The sequence below is a fragment of the Hypanus sabinus genome, chromosome 14 (assembly GCF_030144855.1).
Source record: "Hypanus sabinus isolate sHypSab1 chromosome 14, sHypSab1.hap1, whole genome shotgun sequence".
NCBI lineage: Eukaryota > Metazoa > Chordata > Chondrichthyes > Myliobatiformes > Dasyatidae > Hypanus > Hypanus sabinus.
In genome coordinates, this window is record NC_082719.1 from 69,744,298 (window position 1) to 69,765,143 (window position 20,846).

The following is a 20,846-nucleotide window of genomic DNA, read 5'->3' on the forward strand; positions in this document are numbered from 1 at the left end:
AAATTAAAGACAGCCCCGAGGATATATTCTTCAGGCACTTCAGAGGTTGTACAGTACAACAGATCATAAGAATTTAAGCAAATGGCAGCAGGAGCCGGACATTCAGCCCATCAAACCAATACGACACAAAAGCAATACCACAGGGCAACATTTGTATTACATTTAAGGTAATATTCAACATAATAAATTATAGAAAGTTAACGCAGACTTTTCATCCTTACTTATGTAAGTGTGTTTCGGCATTAGCTCCCAAAAAAGCCCAGTCTCGTCTGCATTAAACACCTGCTTTGGTGTGATGCCTAACTCAGATATCATAGTCCCCAACTGCAAAGGGCAGCGTTCAGCAGCTTCGTGGTCAGCACTAGCTTGATCACCGCACCCAGCTAAGCTGTGAAGTCTGTGACGATTATTAAACTTAGAAACTCATCCCCTACTTGCATTAAAGCTAACAATATCACTTGACACTTCTTCACTAGCCTCTGAACAAATTCAACCATAAATTTCTAAAGCTTTCACACGAAGATGTTTGGAACAGAGTGTTGCTTTTTCTTTGTTCCATGCTCAAAGTACAAACTCAACAGTTTCTCCATTTTTGTCATAATCGGGTTATGCACTTTGGCTACAATCTTTGAAGACACTTGTGATGAATCAATCACTGCACTTTATATTTTCTCAGAATTTTTCTCTGTTTCTGATTGTGGACTCACCCAGGTCGAGGTAGCGTCCTAGAGCTGTCTTACCTTTACCTGACATGGCCCTGTTTATAATTTCCAACTTTTTTTCAATTGTTAGAGCTGATGGCCCAGGAATTGACATAGAACGCTTAGGAGGCATAGTTAAATATTTCAAGCACAAAATCAGTGCACTGTAGGTAATAACAACAAAACTTTAAGAGCACAAGATTGCACATCCACACGCTGCCAAAACCAATTGGAGATTGGCGGGAGAGAGACTGTGAGGCATGTGCATGGGACTTGTATTGGCGGGAAAGCGGTGCTTCTCATCCCAACAGCCTCGCATATCTGTGAGTTTTGGACAGATATAAGGAGAAGTTGGTAGAAATAGGTTTGACGCATAACTATGAATCCGCATTGTCATAAAATGAGGATAGGGTGTATTGGGAAATGAACTTTGTCAGGTGTCAGGTCTCTCAGTAGGAGGGGGACATTGCTTTATGGATTCAGAACAGGCTTGCCCACAGAAGGCAGAGAGTGTTTGTAGATGGGTCATATTCGGCATGGAGGCCGGTGATCAGTGACGTGCCTCAGGGATCTGTTCTGGGACCCCTTCTCTTTGTGATTTTTATAAATGACCTAGATGAGGAAGTGGAGGGATGGGATAGTAAATTTGCTGATGACACAAAGGTTGGGGGTGTCGTGGATAGTGTGGAGGGCTGTCAAAGTTCATAGCGGGACGTTGATAGGATGCAGAACTGGTCTGAGAAGTGGCAGGTGGAATTCAGCCCAGATAAGTGTGAGGTGGTTCATTTTGGTAAGTCAAATATGATGGCAGAAGATAGCATTAATGGCAAGACTCTTGGCAGTGTGGAGCATCTGAGAGATCTTGGGGTCCGTGTCGACAGGACACTCATAGCTGCTGAACAGGTTGACAGTGTTGTTAAGAAGGTGTATGGTATGTTGGCCGTTATCAACCATGGGATTGAGCTCAAGAGCCGTGAGGTAATGTTACAGTTATATAAGACCTTGGTCAGACCCCACTTGGAGTCGTGTGTTCAGTTCTGGTCACCTCACTACCGGAAGGATGTGGACACCAGAGAGAGAGAGTGCAAAGGAGATTTACAAGGATGGAGGGAATAGGTTATGAGAATAGGTTGAGTGTATTGGCCTTTTCTTTGGAGTGGCGGAGGATGAGAGGTGACCTGATAGAGGTGTATAAGACGATGAGAGGCAATGATTGCGTAGATAGCCAGAGGCTTTTTCCCAGGGCTGAAATGGCTAACACAAGGGGGCATAGTTTTGAGGTGCTTGGAAATAGGTACGAAGGAGATGTCAGGGGTAAATTTTTCCACACAGAGAGTGGTGGGTGTGTGGAATGCACTGCTGGTGGCGGTAGTGGAATCGGATACAATAGTGTCTTTTAAAAGCCTCTCAGATAAGTAGCTGGAGCTTAGAGAAATAGAGGGTTATGTGCTACTGAAATTCTAGGCAGTCTCTCGAGTAGGTTACATGGTCGGTACAACATTGTGGGCTGAGGGCCTGTAATGTGCTGTAAATTTCTATGTTCTATATTTTTTTTATTGAAGTTCATCAAACAAACATTTCCATAAGATGTATTTCAGACATTGTACATATATGTCATATAATCATATATATCACAAAATCTCCACAAAGTATTTATTTGGGGTATACACTTATAGAAAAGAGTGGAAAGAAAAAACAAGCAAAAGGAAAGAACTATGTACGAGTAAGCCTATGTTCTATGTTCTATGTAGAACGGTCACAATTTCACTTTAACATGCTATTCACAGGTTTCTGTCACGCTCTCTGTGTCTTCTACCTTTGCGTTTCCTGTGAGAATGTTTCCATCAACTGTGCTCAGGTCTGGTGTGGTCGGCTGATGTTCATCTCTTAGGATCTCTGTACATTTGAGCAACAGGAAGGTGGTTTAACCACAGTCCTGTGTTTCCAGTGGCTGCCTCGCCGAGTCTGCATACAGACGCAAGTGTTACGCGTTAAAACTGCCGTCTGTGGTCTCATCCATCCCTAACAGTTGGCATATTTCCTTCATCACTCTCCCTGTGAAATGTGCTCCCTGATCCGAGTCCAGCTGGACTGGGGTTCCCCACCTTGGGAGGATTTCCTGAACCGGAATCCATGCGGTAGAATCCATCCTTGTTGGGAAAGCCACTACCCACCGGGTGAAGTGATCGGGAATTACTAGACTGTAGCTATTCTCCCTGCTTTTGGGTCGGGGTCCCAAGAAGTCAATCTGGATGTTTCCCCAGGGTCCCTTTGGCTGTGACTGATTTGCCAAATGTAGATTTATGCCCTTACCAGAGTTATGCAGGGCACATTTGAAACAATGGTGGCAGAATTTCTCAACAGCCCACCCATTCCTGCTTCATCTTCCGAAGCAATTAGTAGATCATCTGCATATTTTCTAAGCTGGTCGATCCATACGACATTAGATAGAGCTTTTCCAAAGTCTGTGCCATGACCTTATGAAAAATGGCTGGGCTATTGTGGAAACCCTGGTGGAGTCTGGTCCATGTATACTGCTGCCCACCCAGGGTGAAGGCAAATCGTTTTTGAGACTCAGGTGTCAAGGGGAGCCTGCAAAATCCATTCCCAATTCCAGGACTGAAAAAATCTGTATGTTGTGGAGACAGGCTATTCAGGATTGTTGCAGGTCTTGCCGCAATGGGATGCAATCTCGGCGTGGATTTTTAAAGGGCCGGATCGTCTTCTGTTAATGGATATGATCTATCGGGTTTGCTTACTGTCCATATAGCCGAGTTAGTAGTTACTGCATTCTCTCTGATTTCCCCAGGTGTTTTTGTCCGTTCACTACACCCAAACATTAGCAAGTCGCCAGCGCAGGCAGTGGGGGCCATCTCCACATCTTTTACTGACCCAGGCGGCGTCTTCACCGTTCTAGGATCTGATCGACAGTCAGTTTGGTCAGACTGGGTGTTGATGGGGTGAGCAATTATGTGTCCATTGTGACATTCACTTGTTCCTCTTTCCTCTTTTTTGGACACTGCCTTCAACCATGTATGTCCGTATCAGTCACATCTGTAGCATATGAACTCCTTTACCCTCCCACATCTACTGGAACAGTTCCATGCTCCGTGAGCTGGCCACCGGCAAACAGAACACATCACAGTAGCTGCATCTACTACAGCCGCTTTACAATTTCTCTTGCACTTTCTTCGGTCTATCTCACAGGCCCACAAAACTATCACAGAGTGGGTCGACCCCACTGTTATCCTGAAATCTAAACCTTCCTGGTGGGCTGAGCTCAGGTCTTCCATCAGAACTTTTAGGAAGACTGGGTCGTCTCTCCCTGGATTATCCAATCCTGAATATTCCTCATACACTCGATATTTACATTCTGCATAATCCATGGGTTCAGTGGTTTGAACGGGGCATGACTGTAGTCTTTGGGGTAACTGCAAGTCTGTGTCTTTCCTGTTGCTTTGCTCTCACTTGAGTTCTTGGTGGTGGGTGCCGATGCTTTTTTTGCCAGTGGGGAAGGGGTATTGTCGCTTGCTGCCGATTATATGCAGGAGGGAGGGGAGTGGGAGGGACTTTGGGGTTCTAACTTGTGACTGTCGTTCATCATTTGAAACATTCCTCTTTTCGTGAATGGCTGTGAAGAAAAAGCATTTCAGGATGTATATTGTATACATTTCTCTGACATTAAATGTACCTTTGAACAGAAATAACAAATATAGGTGATTTCAGGAAATGCTGCGTGTTAGGCACGTTTCACACTGATTTTCATGATCTGCAGCCCAACATCCATAAGACAGTATTCAGGAAACAAAATCTTTGATGTCTGGTGCTATTGGCCCTATCATTCCAACAAACATATCCCCAACTACCATCTGGGTGATGGATATTGCCATCAGCTCTTTACAATCTTAATAAATTTGTGAATAAAAGGATGCCATCTATATTAATCCTGTGTAATCATATCATTTGGATTTGGATTGTCAATATTTGAAAGTAAATTCAATAAAGTGGAGTATTCAAATGACATTTCTCAAACTTAATTGGTCTGTTAAGACATCATTTAGTCTGCATTCACATAGGATCTGAATAGATATTTTCTACGTGTTCTCAGGTTACAGGATTTCAATGCAATGTAAGGAGATGGACATCAGAATTAAAAACAATCCCTCTCAGAAACCCATAATGTTTACTGAAAATTTTTGGTTCATTTTGACCCTGTCATGTAATGTTGATTCAGAACAGTCGATTTGCAAATCTTCATGTTCATTATTGGTTTAGGGTGTTGGTGGGACACTGAAATAACTAAACCACTTCCCTCCAAGTTCACTATAAATTCCATAACTTTGGTGTTATCACAGAAGAAACAACGATGAATCCTTCACTGTACAATCCACTTGTTTCATTAATTGTCGTCTTCCTAGCTCCAGTGTGTAAGTAGCAAAATAAGGAATACTTAAATACTTCCCATTCATGAAAGCATTTATTTTAATTATTTTTAATTTATGATGCAGATTATAATCATGGTTTATGCTCAGTACTGTACATTTACTGTTTTAGCGACATTAATATTTATCTTATCTATATGCCAATAGATCTCTACTTCATTGTTTTTCATTGTAATTTTATTTCTTATTTGGAGAGGACAACTATATAAAATGTGGTTATAAAATTTCAATGAGCAACATGTCAAGCAGCATCTATGGAGGGAAGGAAATTGTAGAAGTTTCGGCTTATTGTTTCTCCAGCCTGTGGCATTTGCTGTTTCTTGTGTCTCCTTGTACTACTATCAATTTCTCCTGTAAATCTACTTCGTAATATTTAATTTTTAACTAAGTAGTATTTTGAGGATTAATCAGAAGCTGTTGAATTTAATTTTGCAGCGATGTAGGAAATTGGTCAGACCCCACTTGGAGTACTGTGCCAAACTTTAGTTGTCTCGCTACAGGGAGGACGTGGGAACCATAGAAAGGGTGCAGAGGAGATTTACAAGGATGTTGCCTGGATTGGGGAGCATGCCTATTGAGAATAGGTTGAGTGAACTTGGCCTTTTCTCCTTGGAACGACGGAGGATGAGAAGTGACCTGATAGAGGTGTACAAGATTATGAGAGGCATTGATCATGTAGATAGTCAGAGGCTTTTCCCCAGGGCTGAACTAGATAGCAGGAGAGGGCATAGTTTTAAGGTGCTTGGAAGTAGGTACAGAGGAGATGTCAGGGGTAAGCTTTTTACGCAGAGAGTGGTGAGTGCGTGGGATGGGTTGCCGGCGGCGGTGATGGAGGTGGAAATGATGGGATCTTTTGAGAGACTCCTGGATGGCTACATGGAGCTTAGAAAAGTAGAGGGCTATGGGTGAAGCCTAGGTAGTTGTAAGGTAAAGACATGCTTGGCACAGCTTTGTGGGCCAAAGGGCCTGAATTGTGCTGTAGGTTTAATATGTTTCTATGTCTGTCTCATCAGCTCACTGCCATTATCGTTCCCCGGTTATTCCCACCTCATCCCAGTTGCTGCCTCACTTCCCCTTTAAAGGAGCAATTTCTTTCTTCATTGTTTGGCGTTCCCAGTAGTTGCCCATGGACCATCCCGCACCCCCTGGGCCAGACGGTTCCATGTATTCCTTGGGCACTTCGCTTTTACCAACATGTGTATATCTTTAGTGTGCATCTGGTGAACCTCTCGTTGAAATATCTCCACAATAATTCCCACACTATGCGAAATAGAAATGACGGGTACCAGCTAAACAGAACTTACTTAAAACCGCAGAGTATGTACTCCGCAATCTGCCACTTTTGAGCCCCTGAACACATGACGTCTGTTGTGTTCCTTCACATCACACTCGCAAAACGTGTACTCTGAAATGCAGCTCCTCGATTGAATGAGTTTCCACGTCCCCACTCTGGTGTCGTGAAATGTCAATAACCACCGTTCACAACCGGTGGCTTTGTCTCACCAAATTAAAATGCAAAGTTTTGTCTCTTACATAAACAAACATGCACACACACACCACATTTATACCTACCAGTTCAGCTCTCCATGTTCATGATTTCTCACATTCCCGTGTACCACTGACCCGAACAGATCCAAGTGTAAGTGCTATTTCTTAAAATACTCACCCAGTCAGACTGCTAAAGTCACTGGGCACACGATGGGTCAGGAAGGTATCCCACTCCTGACACCAAATGTTGTTGCGTGAATGAAATTGCTGGAGAAAATTACTGGTAGATACAAAGCAGCTTCCTTATTCGACAAAACAAGGTGCAGCAGGCATCATTCGGAGACGCTTTTGGTCGAAAGGTCTCCAGGCCCAACATGGGGCTCAATATTTGATGTGCTTAACATCAAAGGACAACTCTAAATTTACAATGTATGGACAATACTTTCTTTGAAACTACACACAAACTTCACACCTCCTGATTTGCATGCACAACACAGACATCTGATTTTAATGAATTTTTATCAACATCGTCTAGTCTGGGATTCATGACTTTTATGAACCCATTGTTCAGAGATACAGTCCAAATTAAATCCACAATACATATTCAGATACGGACACTTGTAACCAGTCATTTTTTATATGTAAATTGCTGATCCTCAAATTCCCTCTAACACCTTCGACACATCTATCCCTGGGATGCGGTTTTGGGTTTCTCTCCCTCTACTATTGATGCTCCCCTCACCCGAATCTCCTCCATTTCCTGTACATCTACACTCACCCCATCTTCCCTCTGCTGTAATAGTGATAGAGTTCCTCTTGTCCTTGTGTACTCGCCCATCAGCCTCTGCATCCAACACATTATCCTCCGCAATGTACACCATCTGTAAAGGAAACCTACCACTAATCATATCTTTACCTCCCCCCACCCCCCGCTTTCCACAGCGATCGATCCAGTGCCATATTGGGCTGAGTCCATTACTCTCTGCACCTTCTTATACTCTTGTACAATCGAATTGCTGGGCAAGGCCATGGTACAACTACTCTAGGGTTACCTCTGTCAGGGGTAATTAGGAATGGCTAATAATTGCTGACATTGTCAGTGATGTTCACATCCTGTGTGTTAATAAACATGTATGTGAAATAAAATGTCAGTATCTTCTATATATTTCAGATCCCGGAGCTGAAATTATTGGAGGTCATGAAGTCAAACCACATTCAAGACTTTATATGGCATCTCTCCAAATAGATTTCGGGAACAGAAAGTATGGTCACTATTGCGGAGGTGCTTTGATCAGACCAAACTGGGTACTAACTGCAGCTCACTGTGAAATGTAAGCTATGTGGTTTATGAATAAAAAAAAATTGTGATTAACATACAAGTGCTTAGCTCCCAATCCTAGTTTTCATAAAATAATTCCTTTTACACTGTTGTCACATCTTCATTAGTATGTGTATCACCGTATTATTGCCATTTACCTTTATTAGCTCTTCAGAGATGCTCTTCTGAACACCACTGTTGTAACACGTGGTTATTTGAGTTACTGTTGACTTCCTGTCTGCTTGAACCAGTCTGGCTATTCTCATCTTCCCTCTCTCATCAACAAAGCGTTTTTGCCGACAGAACTTCTACTCACTGGATGCTTTTTCTTCTTTATCACACCATTCTCTGTAGAAGCTAGAGAATGTTTTACCCGAAAATCCCAGGAGACCAGCAGATTCTCAAACCATCCCGTCTGGCACCAACAACCATTCCACAGTCAAATTCACTTAGATCACATTTCTTATCCATTCTGATATTTAGTCTGAACAACAACTGAACCCCTTGACCATATCTGCAAGGAGTAATTTACAATGAGGTTGTCTGATGAACACTTTGAAACTATTTCAATCAGGAGCATAGTCTTGTCCCTTGTTTGGACACTGATTGGCGTTTGGAATCTGCACATTAACTACCAAATAGAATGTTGCTGAATTGTATATTTCCATAAAGTTTACTATTTGATTGTTGCTTTCCTGATGAATTTCTGTAAACTATTTTTAAGTAAAGTGCAAATAATTATCTTTATTTTCGATTGGTAACAGAACAATTGGATCAGGCCAGGTTCTTCTAGCAGTTCTTGGAGCCCATGTTTGTTCAAAGAATGAGACAAGTCAACAAAGACTGCGTATCATCAGACAGATTCCCATTACAAAATTCAACAATCAGACTATGAAAGATGATATCATGCTGCTGCAAGTATGAATGTTTTTCTCATTCTTACGCAGTGTTTAAAATCTTTAATTTGCTTATTAGCAATGTTTTCTTCACTGAACAACAACTGTTGAATGGCTTTTGTGACTTGGATGAGAATTATTGATTGTGGAGAATATTAGTATTGGCAATGATCCCTCCCATCCATCCAACAGTCTCCTTGATTCCCTTCCGTCAGGCAGGCGGTTCTATAGAAATACGACAAGAACTGTGAGGATGAGAAACAGCTTCTTCCCCTAGGCTGTAACATGACTGAACTCCCTGCCACCACCCAGGTCTCATCAGTTATGAAGCGCCAGTAGCACGTACTCTTTACTTTTTAACTATGCAACTTATTATTTGTTAATTTAATTGTGGTCATATTACTTCATGTGTTATGTGTATGAGGTACAGTATATGTACTGTGTTGTGACCTTGGTCAGGAGGAAAGTTGTTTTGTTTGGCTGAATACATGTGTACGATTGGATGACAATAAACTAAATTTGAACTTGAACTGTCTAAGCCTGGGCAATGTCACAGTTAACTTTGTCCTTGACATACAAAGGTTTAGTAAATTAATTGGGGGGCTGGGTTCATTGGGCTGGAAGGGCCTGTTACTGTGTTGTGTCTTTAAACTAAATTAAATATAAACTTTAATTAAAAGTGTGACAGCTGCTAAGTCTGACTTATTGGAGTTTCATCATTAACAAAGAAAGAGTTAGAGTGAAGAACCTTCACAGTAGGATCAGTGCTTTATGACCATCATCCACACCACAATTTTCATGACAAATTATCGATTCCATCATATGAAATGTAATTGATATTTAAATTTATTGGTCATTTTTAATCGAGTCTCTGTCCCTTTGATCATCTGAAAAAAAAAGAAAGTAGCTTATCTGCAAAGTACAGATTTCTGGAAAACAAAATACCTAAATATATAAACTAACAAATGTCTTCAGGAGTAAAGAGATCTTTCAAGTTATCCTTCACTTTTAGGATCACAAATATGTGAATTCAATGTTTTTGTGTCAACAGCTCGAGACTGATGCAAAAATCAACCAGTATGTGAATGTGCTCAACCTTCCCAAAGGAGGAATCACCGACATGAAATCTGGAACAAGGTGCACCGTGGCAGGATGGGGAAAAACAAAAATAAACAATTATTCTGACACACTTCAAGAGGTGAAGGTCAAGGTAATTGATCGAGGAGAATGCAAAGCCATGTATGGATCTATAATAACCCAGGACATGATCTGTGTTGGTGACTGCGAAGGCAGAAGGAATGCATGTCATGTGAGTATGCTGTGTTGTCACGTTATCAGTAACATTTCTATAAAGCTACTGGATTCAAGTATAAAAACCCCAGTGATTCACTGGGGCCTTCTGTAGATTGAAACTTTCCACCCTTCCTCAGTGTTATTGTGACTGACTCTTACCTGCTTTCTGAAGAGCTACTCAGTTGCATTAAAAAAGTCCAGACATTACCTTAGGGAAGCTAAGGGAAACTAGATTAGGCCATAAATGCTACACTCACAGGTAATGTCCACATCCCCAGGCGGATTAAAAAAAGTAATAATCAGATAAGAAAATGTGTACGTGTTGATTATGGAGGAACCATTTTCTTGCATGTTCTAGAATCTCATATCCAGGCCCTGAATTTAGATGTCAACATAACTCGCTATGATTTCTCTACCAATAAACTTTGTCTACCATCAGTGTGATGATGAAATGGGCAGATGCAAGATAAGAGAGTCAATCCGGAGAAATGTAAGGTATTGACATGTCTAAAATGTAAAGAGAATTTATTCTAAATTGTGTCAATTTGAAAATAAGGATCATGCTAGATCTAGTGCTGTGTCTGATCCTAACATCCAGTTGGGACAGAGTGGACCAGTCTGTCTGACACTCTGTACCCATGAGGTGCCCTGTGAGACAGGCCAGGCTCAGGACACCGAGCAGAATCAGGAATTGGATCCTGGGGATTTGCCTCCATGAATGTCCTAACAGCCTTCAACAGCTCACAGTGAAAAATGTCAGAGATGATTAAAAACTACACAAGCATATTTAATAAAAATTGTTTAAAGACAACTGAACATAATAGCAAATAATTAAAAAGGTTAAAATAAATAAATTTAATAGACAATATTCCGTTATTTAGTTGTTTCACAGATCAGTGACTCCATTCAGTGAAGGAGGTTACTGTTCTTGTGTCAGCTAGTCTTGCTGAAAAGCAGGGGGTCGGGTACAAAGTGAATCTGGCCAGATGCACGAGCTGGGTTCAGTGGAGAGTCGAGTGGCAGAGTGGAGGGACAGCTACACCAGCATTTGACATCTGTTTCATTCTGAACTTCCACATTCCACCAGAATTTGAAGTCAAACTGAAGTACAGATTGCAGATGGCTGACGGTTTTCTACACAATGGCTAATTTAGGAATAAACTCAATCCAGGCCATGGGAAACATTCCATGAAAAGACACTTTGTGAGTCCAGTTACCTACATTTGCTCCTAAAGTAAACTCACACCTCCTCAGTACAGCTGGGCACGGATAATGAATTGTGATGTGATGTCAAACTGACAGTTTTCAATCTGTCACTTTAGCTAATTCTGCTCAATTGTCACCTTCATCTTTTTCTCTCTCTTCCAGGGTGATTCAGGTGGCCCTTTGATATGCAACAAAATGTATACTGGGATTGTGTCCTTTGGCGAAGAAGGATGTCCAGATCCCCAAATCCCTGCGGTGTACACTTTACTAACAAAGAAATACATTGATTGGATTTGGGATATAATTTGTTACCCACTGAAGAATGCTGATGGATGCTGAACTGAGTTATCACAATCCTGCTTCACTCTGCTTTACTTACACTGATGCTCAGTTAATTGGCCTAGAGGGCCGGCTTGCCTCTATCCTTACCTTTTCTGTTTTGCATAAAATGTTACAGCAACGTGCAATAAAAAACAATAATTATCAAATTCCTTGCCTTGTGAAAACCCTGTCCACTGATGTAAGTTATGAAAGTGAACTGAACCACATGTAGGTGACATTTTAGACTAGCAGCAGTGACTTGCTTTGCATCATAGAGATGTCGATAGTGGAGGCAATTAGATTGTGAGATAATTAGGATTTGCATTAAAATATCACAGATTGATTGTGGAGTAGCTTTATAGAGGTTGTCGCAACTTCATGGACAGAAGGGGCTGCCCGGTGCTGTGAAGTTCCTTGTTCTATCAAGTAAATATTTAACTTTGGAACTGAATGCTCCTCTTGCACTACCAATGATCAAATGAGATTTACAGGAAGATGTTGTTTCCTGCTTCTCATTGCTAACTGTCACAACTCCAACAGTGACCTCAGGTCAGCTGCAGGGTCATCAGCCGGGACCACCACTCATTGATATTTCTCTCCCTGGTCCATCTCCTGGTGGCACAGCAGTGACACGGGCCTCCCTGTCACCGCCTGCAGCTTCCAGTGGGGTTAGTTGGTCCCTCAATTATGTCCCTCCTCCTCAGCCACAGCCAAAAGCTGCCCTTTCTGCCTCTTCAGCCAGCTCTCTGGTGGGGCTCCTGAGCCTCATTCCTGTCATTGCCCTATCACAGGGTAACCTTGTCAGGGTAGATGATTGCCTCATGTCTTACACTCAGCTGCTGGGACTGAGTACTTCAGCCTCTTCCACTCATGGGCAGCCTCCACTCCTTCCTCCCATGGGACGGTTAACTCAATGAGAACCTCTGCACTGTGAGATGGAGCAGCTGCTCTCAATTTATCAATTGTCTCAGCTTAATTTGCCTTTATAACAGAAGCCTAATGTCTCCATGATATCCAGATGCCTCCTTAGTTGAACAATTATCTCAACTCTCCAAATGTTTCACCGAATGGTATAAAAAGTCTAAGGAACTTTGCAATTCCCATTTCCAACCCCAGTTGTAGGTTGCACACTTTGAAGGCAGCCACTGCAGGAAAGCTGCATGATGAATGAAATCAAATTGGGACAGTTAACATGACTGAGAGTTGAAGAACTGTGGGAGGGAGGGAATCAGGAAGAGAGTGGGCTACTCTGAAACCGAGGTCAGAAAGATAACTGAGGAACAGAGATGCAGAAAGAGTGATTGAGCAACAGATGAGTTTCAGGGTGAGATGTGATTGGGAAATCAGAATGGAAGACACAGGACATGGTGATTTGGGCACTATAGGGAAAGTTGTAGCAAAGAACCAAAGTCTGAAAATGAACTATAATCTTTATTCATGATTCTGCATTTAGAATTAGCGCAGCACAAGAAAAAATGGATGAATTTCAGCCTTGATAGATAGATAGATAGATACTTAATCCATCCCCTAGGGGAAATTCAACATTTTTCCGGTGTCCCATACACTTATTGTAGCAAAACTAATTACATACAGTACTTAACTCAGTATAAATATGATATGCATCTAAAAACACCCTCCCAAAAAGCTTTAATAAATAGCTTTTAAAAAGTTCTTAAATAGTCTACTAAAGTGCATTGAGTGGTAACTTAAGCTCAGTCCTAACCCCAGCACTTTAACATGTCTTGCCCCTGGTGGTTGAATTGTAGAGCCGAATGGCGTTGGGGAGTAATGATCTCTTCATCCTGTCTGAGGAGCATTGCATTGACAGCAACCTGCCGCTGAAGCTGCTTCTCTGTCTCTGGATGGTGCTAAGCAGAGGATGTTCAGGGTTTTCTATGATTGACTGTAGCCTACTCAGCGCCCTCCGCTCTGCCACCGATGTCATACTCTCCAGTTCTGTGCCCACCTTTTGAATGTGCTTTTTGAACATTAAAGAAGCTGCAAATATCTTATTTTTGGAACCTAATTACTTGATTTTACAATTCTATAATGACAAACCAATCTGTACTGAATTGTACAATGATAATTCAAATTCTTTTGCTGGCTCTATTTTTGTCAGGAGGAAATTGCACCCATTTCTTGCTACCTCACCTGTAATATTCATAATCCTGTTAACATCTGACAGTCAGACTGTTCATTTAATTGAATTTGGATTGGTTTATTGTTGTCAAATGTACTGAGGTGCAGTGAAAAGCTTGTACTGCATACTGTTCATACAAATCAAATCATTACACACGGCATTGCGATAGAACATGGTAAAGCAAGAACAGAATGAAGAATAAAGTGAAACAATTACAGGGAAAGTCCAGTGTAGGTAAAGATAGAAGGTGCAAGATCGTGACAAACTAGACTGTGAGGTCAAGAGTCTGTCTTATCGTACCAGAGAAACATTTAATAGCCTTATAACCTCAGGGTAGAAAATGTCCTTGAGCCTGGTGCTCCATGCTATCAGCCTTATTAAACCTCTGCCTGATGGGAACTTTAATTATGCTGGCTGGTTTACTGAGGTAGCGAGAAGTATGGAGAGTCCATGGAGGAAAGTCTAGTTGCTGTGGTAGAGTCATAGAGTCATAGAGAAGCACAGCACAGAAACAAGGCCTTCGGCCGATCTAGTCCATGCAGAAACCATTTAAGCTACCTCGTCCCACTGAGCTGAACTGTGACCATAGTCCTCCATACCCCTACCATCCATGTACTTATCCAATCTTCTCTGAAACGTTGAAATGGAGCTCCCATGCACCACTGATGCTGACAGCTCATTCCACACAAGTGTTCCCTTGCATTTCTTGTTCTCCATGAGCACCTCATGTGTTCCTACTTGCCTATACCTGCTCTGCACCTCCTTTTTTTCTCAAAACCAGGGCCTCAACATCTCTTGAAAACAAAAGATCCCTACACTTATTATCCTTACGTTTTATTCTGAAAGGCACAGACAAGCTTTTTTAACTCTCAATTTTGTTTTTGAAGGCCTCTCATTTTTCAAGTACACCTTTGCCTGAAAACAGCCTGACCCAATCCACACTCACCACATCATTTCTGATTCCATCAAAATTGGCCTTTTTCTAATTTAGAATCTCAACCTTTGCACTAGACCTATCTTTTAGCATATTTACTTTGAAATGTGGTCACTGCATTCAAAGTGTTTCCCTACAGAACCTTTTGTCACCCGCCCTGTCTCATCCCTGATAGCCGATTCAGCATTGTACACTCTCTCATTGGCACTTCCATGTACCATTGGCTTCTGGAAAGCTGGTATCACCTACTATAACTATCATATGTTTCTTCTGCGAACTCTTTACAATTTTGTTCCTCTAAATCCCTCAGACTGTTGGGTGATCTATAATATTACCATTAATGTGGTCATACCTTTCTTATTTCTCAGTTCCACCCATAAGGGATCACTAGTTGAGCTCTGCGGTCTGACCTGATGGACCACTGTCGTGACATTTTCCCTGACTGGTAACGCCACCCCTCCTCCTTTCATCCCTCCTGCTCCCTCACATCTAACACAATGGAACCCCATAATATTGAGATGCCAGTCCTGCCTCTCCTGCAACCAAGTATCACAAATGTCTACAACAGCATAATTCCATGTGTTGATCCAGGCCCTGAGCTCATCCACCTTTCCTATGATACTTCTGGCAATGAAATATACACAGCTCAGGACACTAGTCACACCCTGCTCAATCTTTGATTTCTGACTCTGTCTGAGGTCTTACCGATATCTGCATCCACAACCTCTCCACTAACTATTCTGGCACTCTGGTTCCCGTCCCCTGCAACTCTAGTTGCACCGTCCCACTGTGCAGCGTTAACAAACCTTCCCACTAGGATATTAGTCACCCTTCAGTTCAGGTGTAAACCATCCCTTCTGTACAGGTCCCACCTTCCCTGGAAGAGAGCCCAATGATCCAAAAACTTTATGCCATTCCTCCTGCACCAACTCCTTAGCCACGTGTTAAACTGGATAATCTTCCTAGTTCTGGCCTCACTAGCACGTGGCACAGGTAGTAATCCTGAGATCACAGCCCTGGAGATACCGCCCTTTAAATTAGCACCTAAATCCTGATGCAGAACTTCATCATTTGTCCTACCCATGTCATTGGTATCTACATGGACCAGGACCTCTGGATGTTCACCCTCCCGTTTAAGAACGTGGAGGACTTGATCTGAGATATTTTGGACCCTCACACCTGGGAGGCCACACTCCATCTGGGAATCTAATTCTCATCCACAGAATCTCCTGTCCATTCCCCTAACTAATGAATCCCCTATCACCACAGCGTGTCTCTTCTCCCCACCTTCCCTTCTGAGTCGCAGAGGCAGACTCAGTGCCAGAGATCTGAAACTGTGACTTTCCTCTGCTGGGTCATCCCCCGAACAGTAATCAAATACTGGTATACCTGTTTTTGAGGGGAATGTCCACAGGACTGTTTAACTGGCTGTTTAACCCCTTTCCCCTTCCTGACTTGTCACCCATTTTCCTGTGTCCAGCACCTTGGGTATAACTATCTCTCCATATATCCTATCTATAACCCCTTCAGCCTCCCAAATGATCCGGTGTTCCATCTCCAACTCTTTCACGTGGATTGTTAGAATCTGCAGGTGGACACTGGTATTGGGAACATCCCTTAGACACACCAGGATAAACGCTAGAAATCCAGTGACAGCGTTTTATAGCGAAGCCGGTGAGAACTCGTGTGTGTCCTCCCTTGCCTGGGTGGCGGGCTCATCACGGAAGAACGGTTTAGCTAAAGGAGAGGACACTCTTGAACGGCCACAACAACGAGACACCGACGGATTGAAATCATAAAGGAAGGTTGGCAAAACACTTAGCGGTAACTGTTCCCATTCTTCTATCTCTCTCGCTCTCCAACAATTGCAACACAGCGACAAACAAACGACCGCAGCCTGTGTGATCTGAAGCGAACGTTATATTTCCATTGGACAATTCATTATCCCCTAGACAACGATAGAGCTTGTTTCTTATTGATTATTATTATACCCGCACTTTTAGGGTTAGAATTGATGACGTATATTATCTGTATATTTGCATTGATATTATTTTTGTGTATTTTTACTAATAAATACAGTTAAAAATAGTATCACCAGACTCCAATGGACGTCTCTATCTTTGCTGGTAAGTAACCCAGTTACGGGGTTCGTAACAGGGTACCTATCAAATTTCTGTCCCCTCCTGAGGAAGTAGAGGTATTCATGAGCTTTTTGGTCATGGTGTATAGCTGTTGGTCCAGAACGGGTGATGTTCACTCCTAGGAACTTGCAGGTCTCAACCTTCTCAACCTCAGCATTGTTGATGAAATAGCAGCTGATCAAAACCCTCCTTCCTGTCAATGACCAGCTCTTTTGTTCTGCTGAATTGAGGAAAAGATTGTTGTCATGACAGCATGTTACTAAGCTCTCAGTCTCCTTCCTGTATCTGAGTTCATCATCATTTGAGATAGGGGCCACCATGGTGGAGGTAGAGCAGAACCTGGCCACAGAGTTTGAGTGTACGGGGATCTGAGGACCCTGTGCAAGTAGGGGTCTGAGGACACAGCCTTGTGAAATGAGAATAATCATGATGAAGGTGTTGAGCCGACCCTACTGGTTCCAGTTTGTTGGTCAGGAAGTCAAGGATCCAGATGCAAAGGGAGGTGTTGAGTCCCAGATCGAGGAGTTTGGAGACGAGGTTGCTTGGATTTATAGCATTGGAGATGGAGCTGTAAACAATAAATAATAGTCAAACCTAGTTGTATTTACTGTCCAGATTCTCCAGGAGATGGCATTTGCTGAAGACCCTTTTCAGAAGTGGTGAATTGCAGCATCAAGTTTGTCTGGGTGGCTGGAGTTAATGTCTAGTATAACAGCATCTCAAAGCACTTCCTCATTCTGGATGTCGGAGTGATCAGGCAACAGCTCATCCAGACAGAAGGGCATCCATATGCAGCTCCTAACAAACCACGTTAGGGAACTGGAGCAGGAGCTGGATGACCTCCAGATCATTCGGGAGAATGAGGAGTTTATAGATAGTAGTTATAGGGAGGTAGCTACACCAAAGGAGCAGGGCACAGGTAATTGGGTTACAGTCAAGTGAGGGAAGGGAAAAGGGCAGGCAGAGCAGGGTTCCCCTGTGGCCATTCCCCTCAACAACAAATATACCGATTTGGATACTGTTATGGGGGATGACTTATCTGGGACAAGCTGTGGCAGCTGGATCTCTGGCACTGAGTCTGGTTCTGCAGTGCAGAAGGGAGGGTGGAAGAAGAGGAGAGCTGTAGTGATAGGGGACTCGATAGTTAGAGGTACAGACAGGAGGTTCTGTGGTCGTGACAGAGACTCCCGGATGGTTTGTTGCCTCCTGGGTGCCAGGGACAGGGATGCCTCTGATCGCATGGACAGCATTCTGAAGTGGGAGGGTGATCAGCCAGATGTCATGGTACACATCGATATCAATGATGCAGGAAGAAAGAGTGAGGAGGTTCTGAAGAATGAGTATAGAGAGCTTGGTAGGAAGTTAAAAAGCAGGACCTCGAGGGCAGTAATCTCAGGATTGCTACCTGTGCCATGTGCCAGTGAGGGAAAGTGTACGATGCTCTAGAGGATGAACACTTGGCTGAGGAACTGGTGCAGGAGGTAGTGTTTCAGATTTCAGGATCACTGGGACCTCTTCTGGGGCAGGTGGGACCTGTACAAGAGAGACGGGTTACACCTGAACTACATGGGGACCGATATCCTTGCAGGGAGGTTTGTTAGTGATATTGGGGAGGTTTCAAACTAGATTCATGCAAAGTCAGAAATAGAAGGGTTGTGTGTGCTGGTAATAATCTTCTGAGGGAGGAGTGTTGTGGGGAAGGCAGACGAGCTGAGGGCGTGGACTGACACATGGAATTACAACATTATAGCCATTAGTGAAACTTGGCTACAGGAGGGGCAGGACTGGCAGCTTAATATTCCAGGGTTGCCAAGTTTCATATGTGATAGAAGCAGAGGGATGAAGGCTGGGGTGATGGCATTGCTAGTCAGGGAAAATGTTGCAGCAGTGCTCAGGCAGGACAGATTAGAGGCTTGTCTACCGAGGCCATATGGGTGGAGCTGAGAAACAGGAAAGCTATGACCACATTAATGGAGTTGTATTATGGACCACCCAATAGTCAGCGAGAATTGGAGGAACAAATTTGCAGAGAGATAGCAGACAACTGGAAGAAACATAAAGTTGTAAGAGTAGGGGATTTTAATTTTCCACATATTGATTGGGACTTCCCATACTGTTAAAGGTCTAGACAGGTTAGAGTTTGTAAAATGTGTTCAGGAAAGTTTTCTAAATCAATATATGGAGGTAGCAACTAGAGAGGATGCAATATTAGATCTCCTATTAGGAAACGTGTTAGGACAAGTGACGGAAGTGAGTGCAGGGGAACACTTTGGGTCTAGTGATCGTAACGCCATTAGTTTCAACTTGGTCATGGATAAAGATAGATCTGGTCCTTGGGTTGAAAGACCACACTAACAGGGCAGGCAAGCAGTGTGCTAAAGGCAATAACTAAACTCTGCAAATACAAAATGGAAAATGAAAGAAATAAAGAAACAGTTGGATAGATGAATAAATAAATAAATAAATAAATAAATAAATAGGGAGCTAGATAAACAAACAAACAAGAAAGTAATAAACATCAAGAACATAGATGAAGAGTCCATGAAAATGAGTCCACGGTTGTGGGAACAGTTCACTGATAGGGCAAGTGAAGATGAATGAAGTTATCCTCTTTAGCTCAAGAGCCTGATGCTTGAGGGGTAATAAATGTTCCTGACCTGGAGGTGGGAGTCCTGAGGCTCCTGTACCTTCCTCCTGATGGCAGCAATGAGAAGAGAGCATGACCTGGGTGGTGGGAGTCCCTGATGATGGATGCTGCTTTCCTGTAACAATGCTCCGTGCAGATGTGCTCAGTGGTCGGGAGGGCTTTACCCATGGTGGACTAGGTCATATCTACTACTTTTTATAGGATTTTCCATTACAAACAAGGTGTTACATGTCAGGCTGTGACACAGCTAATATCACACATCTAGAGAAGATTGTCAAAGTTTTAGTTGTCATGCCGAGTCTTTGCAATCTCCTAAGGAAGTCGAGGCACTGCCATGCTTTCTTCATAATTACATTTACTCACTTCGGCCCAGGACAGATCCACTGAAATGATAGCGCTAAGGAATTTAAAGTTGCTGACCTTCTCCACCTCTGATCCCCCAATTAGGACTGGCTTATGGACCTCTGGTTTCCTTCTCCTGAAGTCAATAATCATCTCCTTGGTCTTGGTGACATTGAGTAAGAGGTTGATGTTGTAGCACCACTCAGCCAGATTTTAATACCCCCTTCTATATGCTGATACGTCACCATCTTTGATTTGCCCATGACAGTGGTTCCATCAGCAAAGATAAACATGGCACTGGAGTTGTGCATCGCCATAGTCATCAGTGTAAAGCGAGTAGAGCAGGGAGCAAAGCACGCAGCTTTGTGGTGCACTTGTGCATATGGAGATTATGGAGGAGATATTGTTACCAATCTGAACTGACTGGGTTTTGTAAGTGAGGGAAACGAGGATCCAATTGCACAGCAAGGTATTATGGCCAAGATCTTGAAGCTTATTGATTAGTTTTGAGGGGATGAGAGCATTGAATACCGAGCTGTAGTCACTAAGGAGCATCCTGATGTGTGTGCCTTTGCTGTCCAGATGTTCCAGGGTTGAGTGAAGAGCCAATGAAATGGCATCTGCTGTGGACTTGTGCTGGTTGGTAAATTGGAGTGGCTCCAAGTTGCTTCTCAGGCTGGAGTTGACACATTTCATCTGCAACCTCTCAAAAAGCGTCATCACTGTGGACGTAAGTGCTACTGGATGATAGTCATTGAGGCATGTTACCATGGACTGTGTCTGTATCATATCAAGACAAGTCTGCGGTGAACAAAAGCTGTGCTTTCTTGTGCCATCAGGAAGACAAAATGGGATTATTCTCAGAGAGTTCACAGCCATTTCTGTGACACCAGAGACATAAGGCACATGAGATTCGAACAAGCATCTTCAATAACTCTCTGGAGCTGTTCACTGTCCCCGCAGGCTTTAATGTGACC

The 20,846-nt window shown here is 42.9% G+C and overlaps 2 protein-coding genes across 2 annotated transcripts in view; both read left to right on the forward strand.

The window, feature by feature from the left end:
• The window catches only part of LOC132405073 (granzyme A-like), a 52,940-nt gene extending 41,147 nt beyond the window's left edge, over nt 1–11,793 (forward strand). The window contains exons 4-6 of the mRNA XM_059989807.1: nt 8,714–8,867; nt 9,897–10,154; nt 11,507–11,793. Of these exons, the coding sequence (XP_059845790.1) occupies nt 8,714–8,867; nt 9,897–10,154; nt 11,507–11,683 (589 nt within the window). The 3' untranslated portion in view covers nt 11,684–11,793. The remainder of the gene's footprint in view (nt 1–8,713; nt 8,868–9,896; nt 10,155–11,506) is intronic.
• LOC132404857 (granzyme K-like) overlaps nt 1–20,846 on the forward strand; it is a 141,422-nt gene that overhangs the window by 78,287 nt on the left and 42,289 nt on the right. The window lies entirely within an intron of this gene.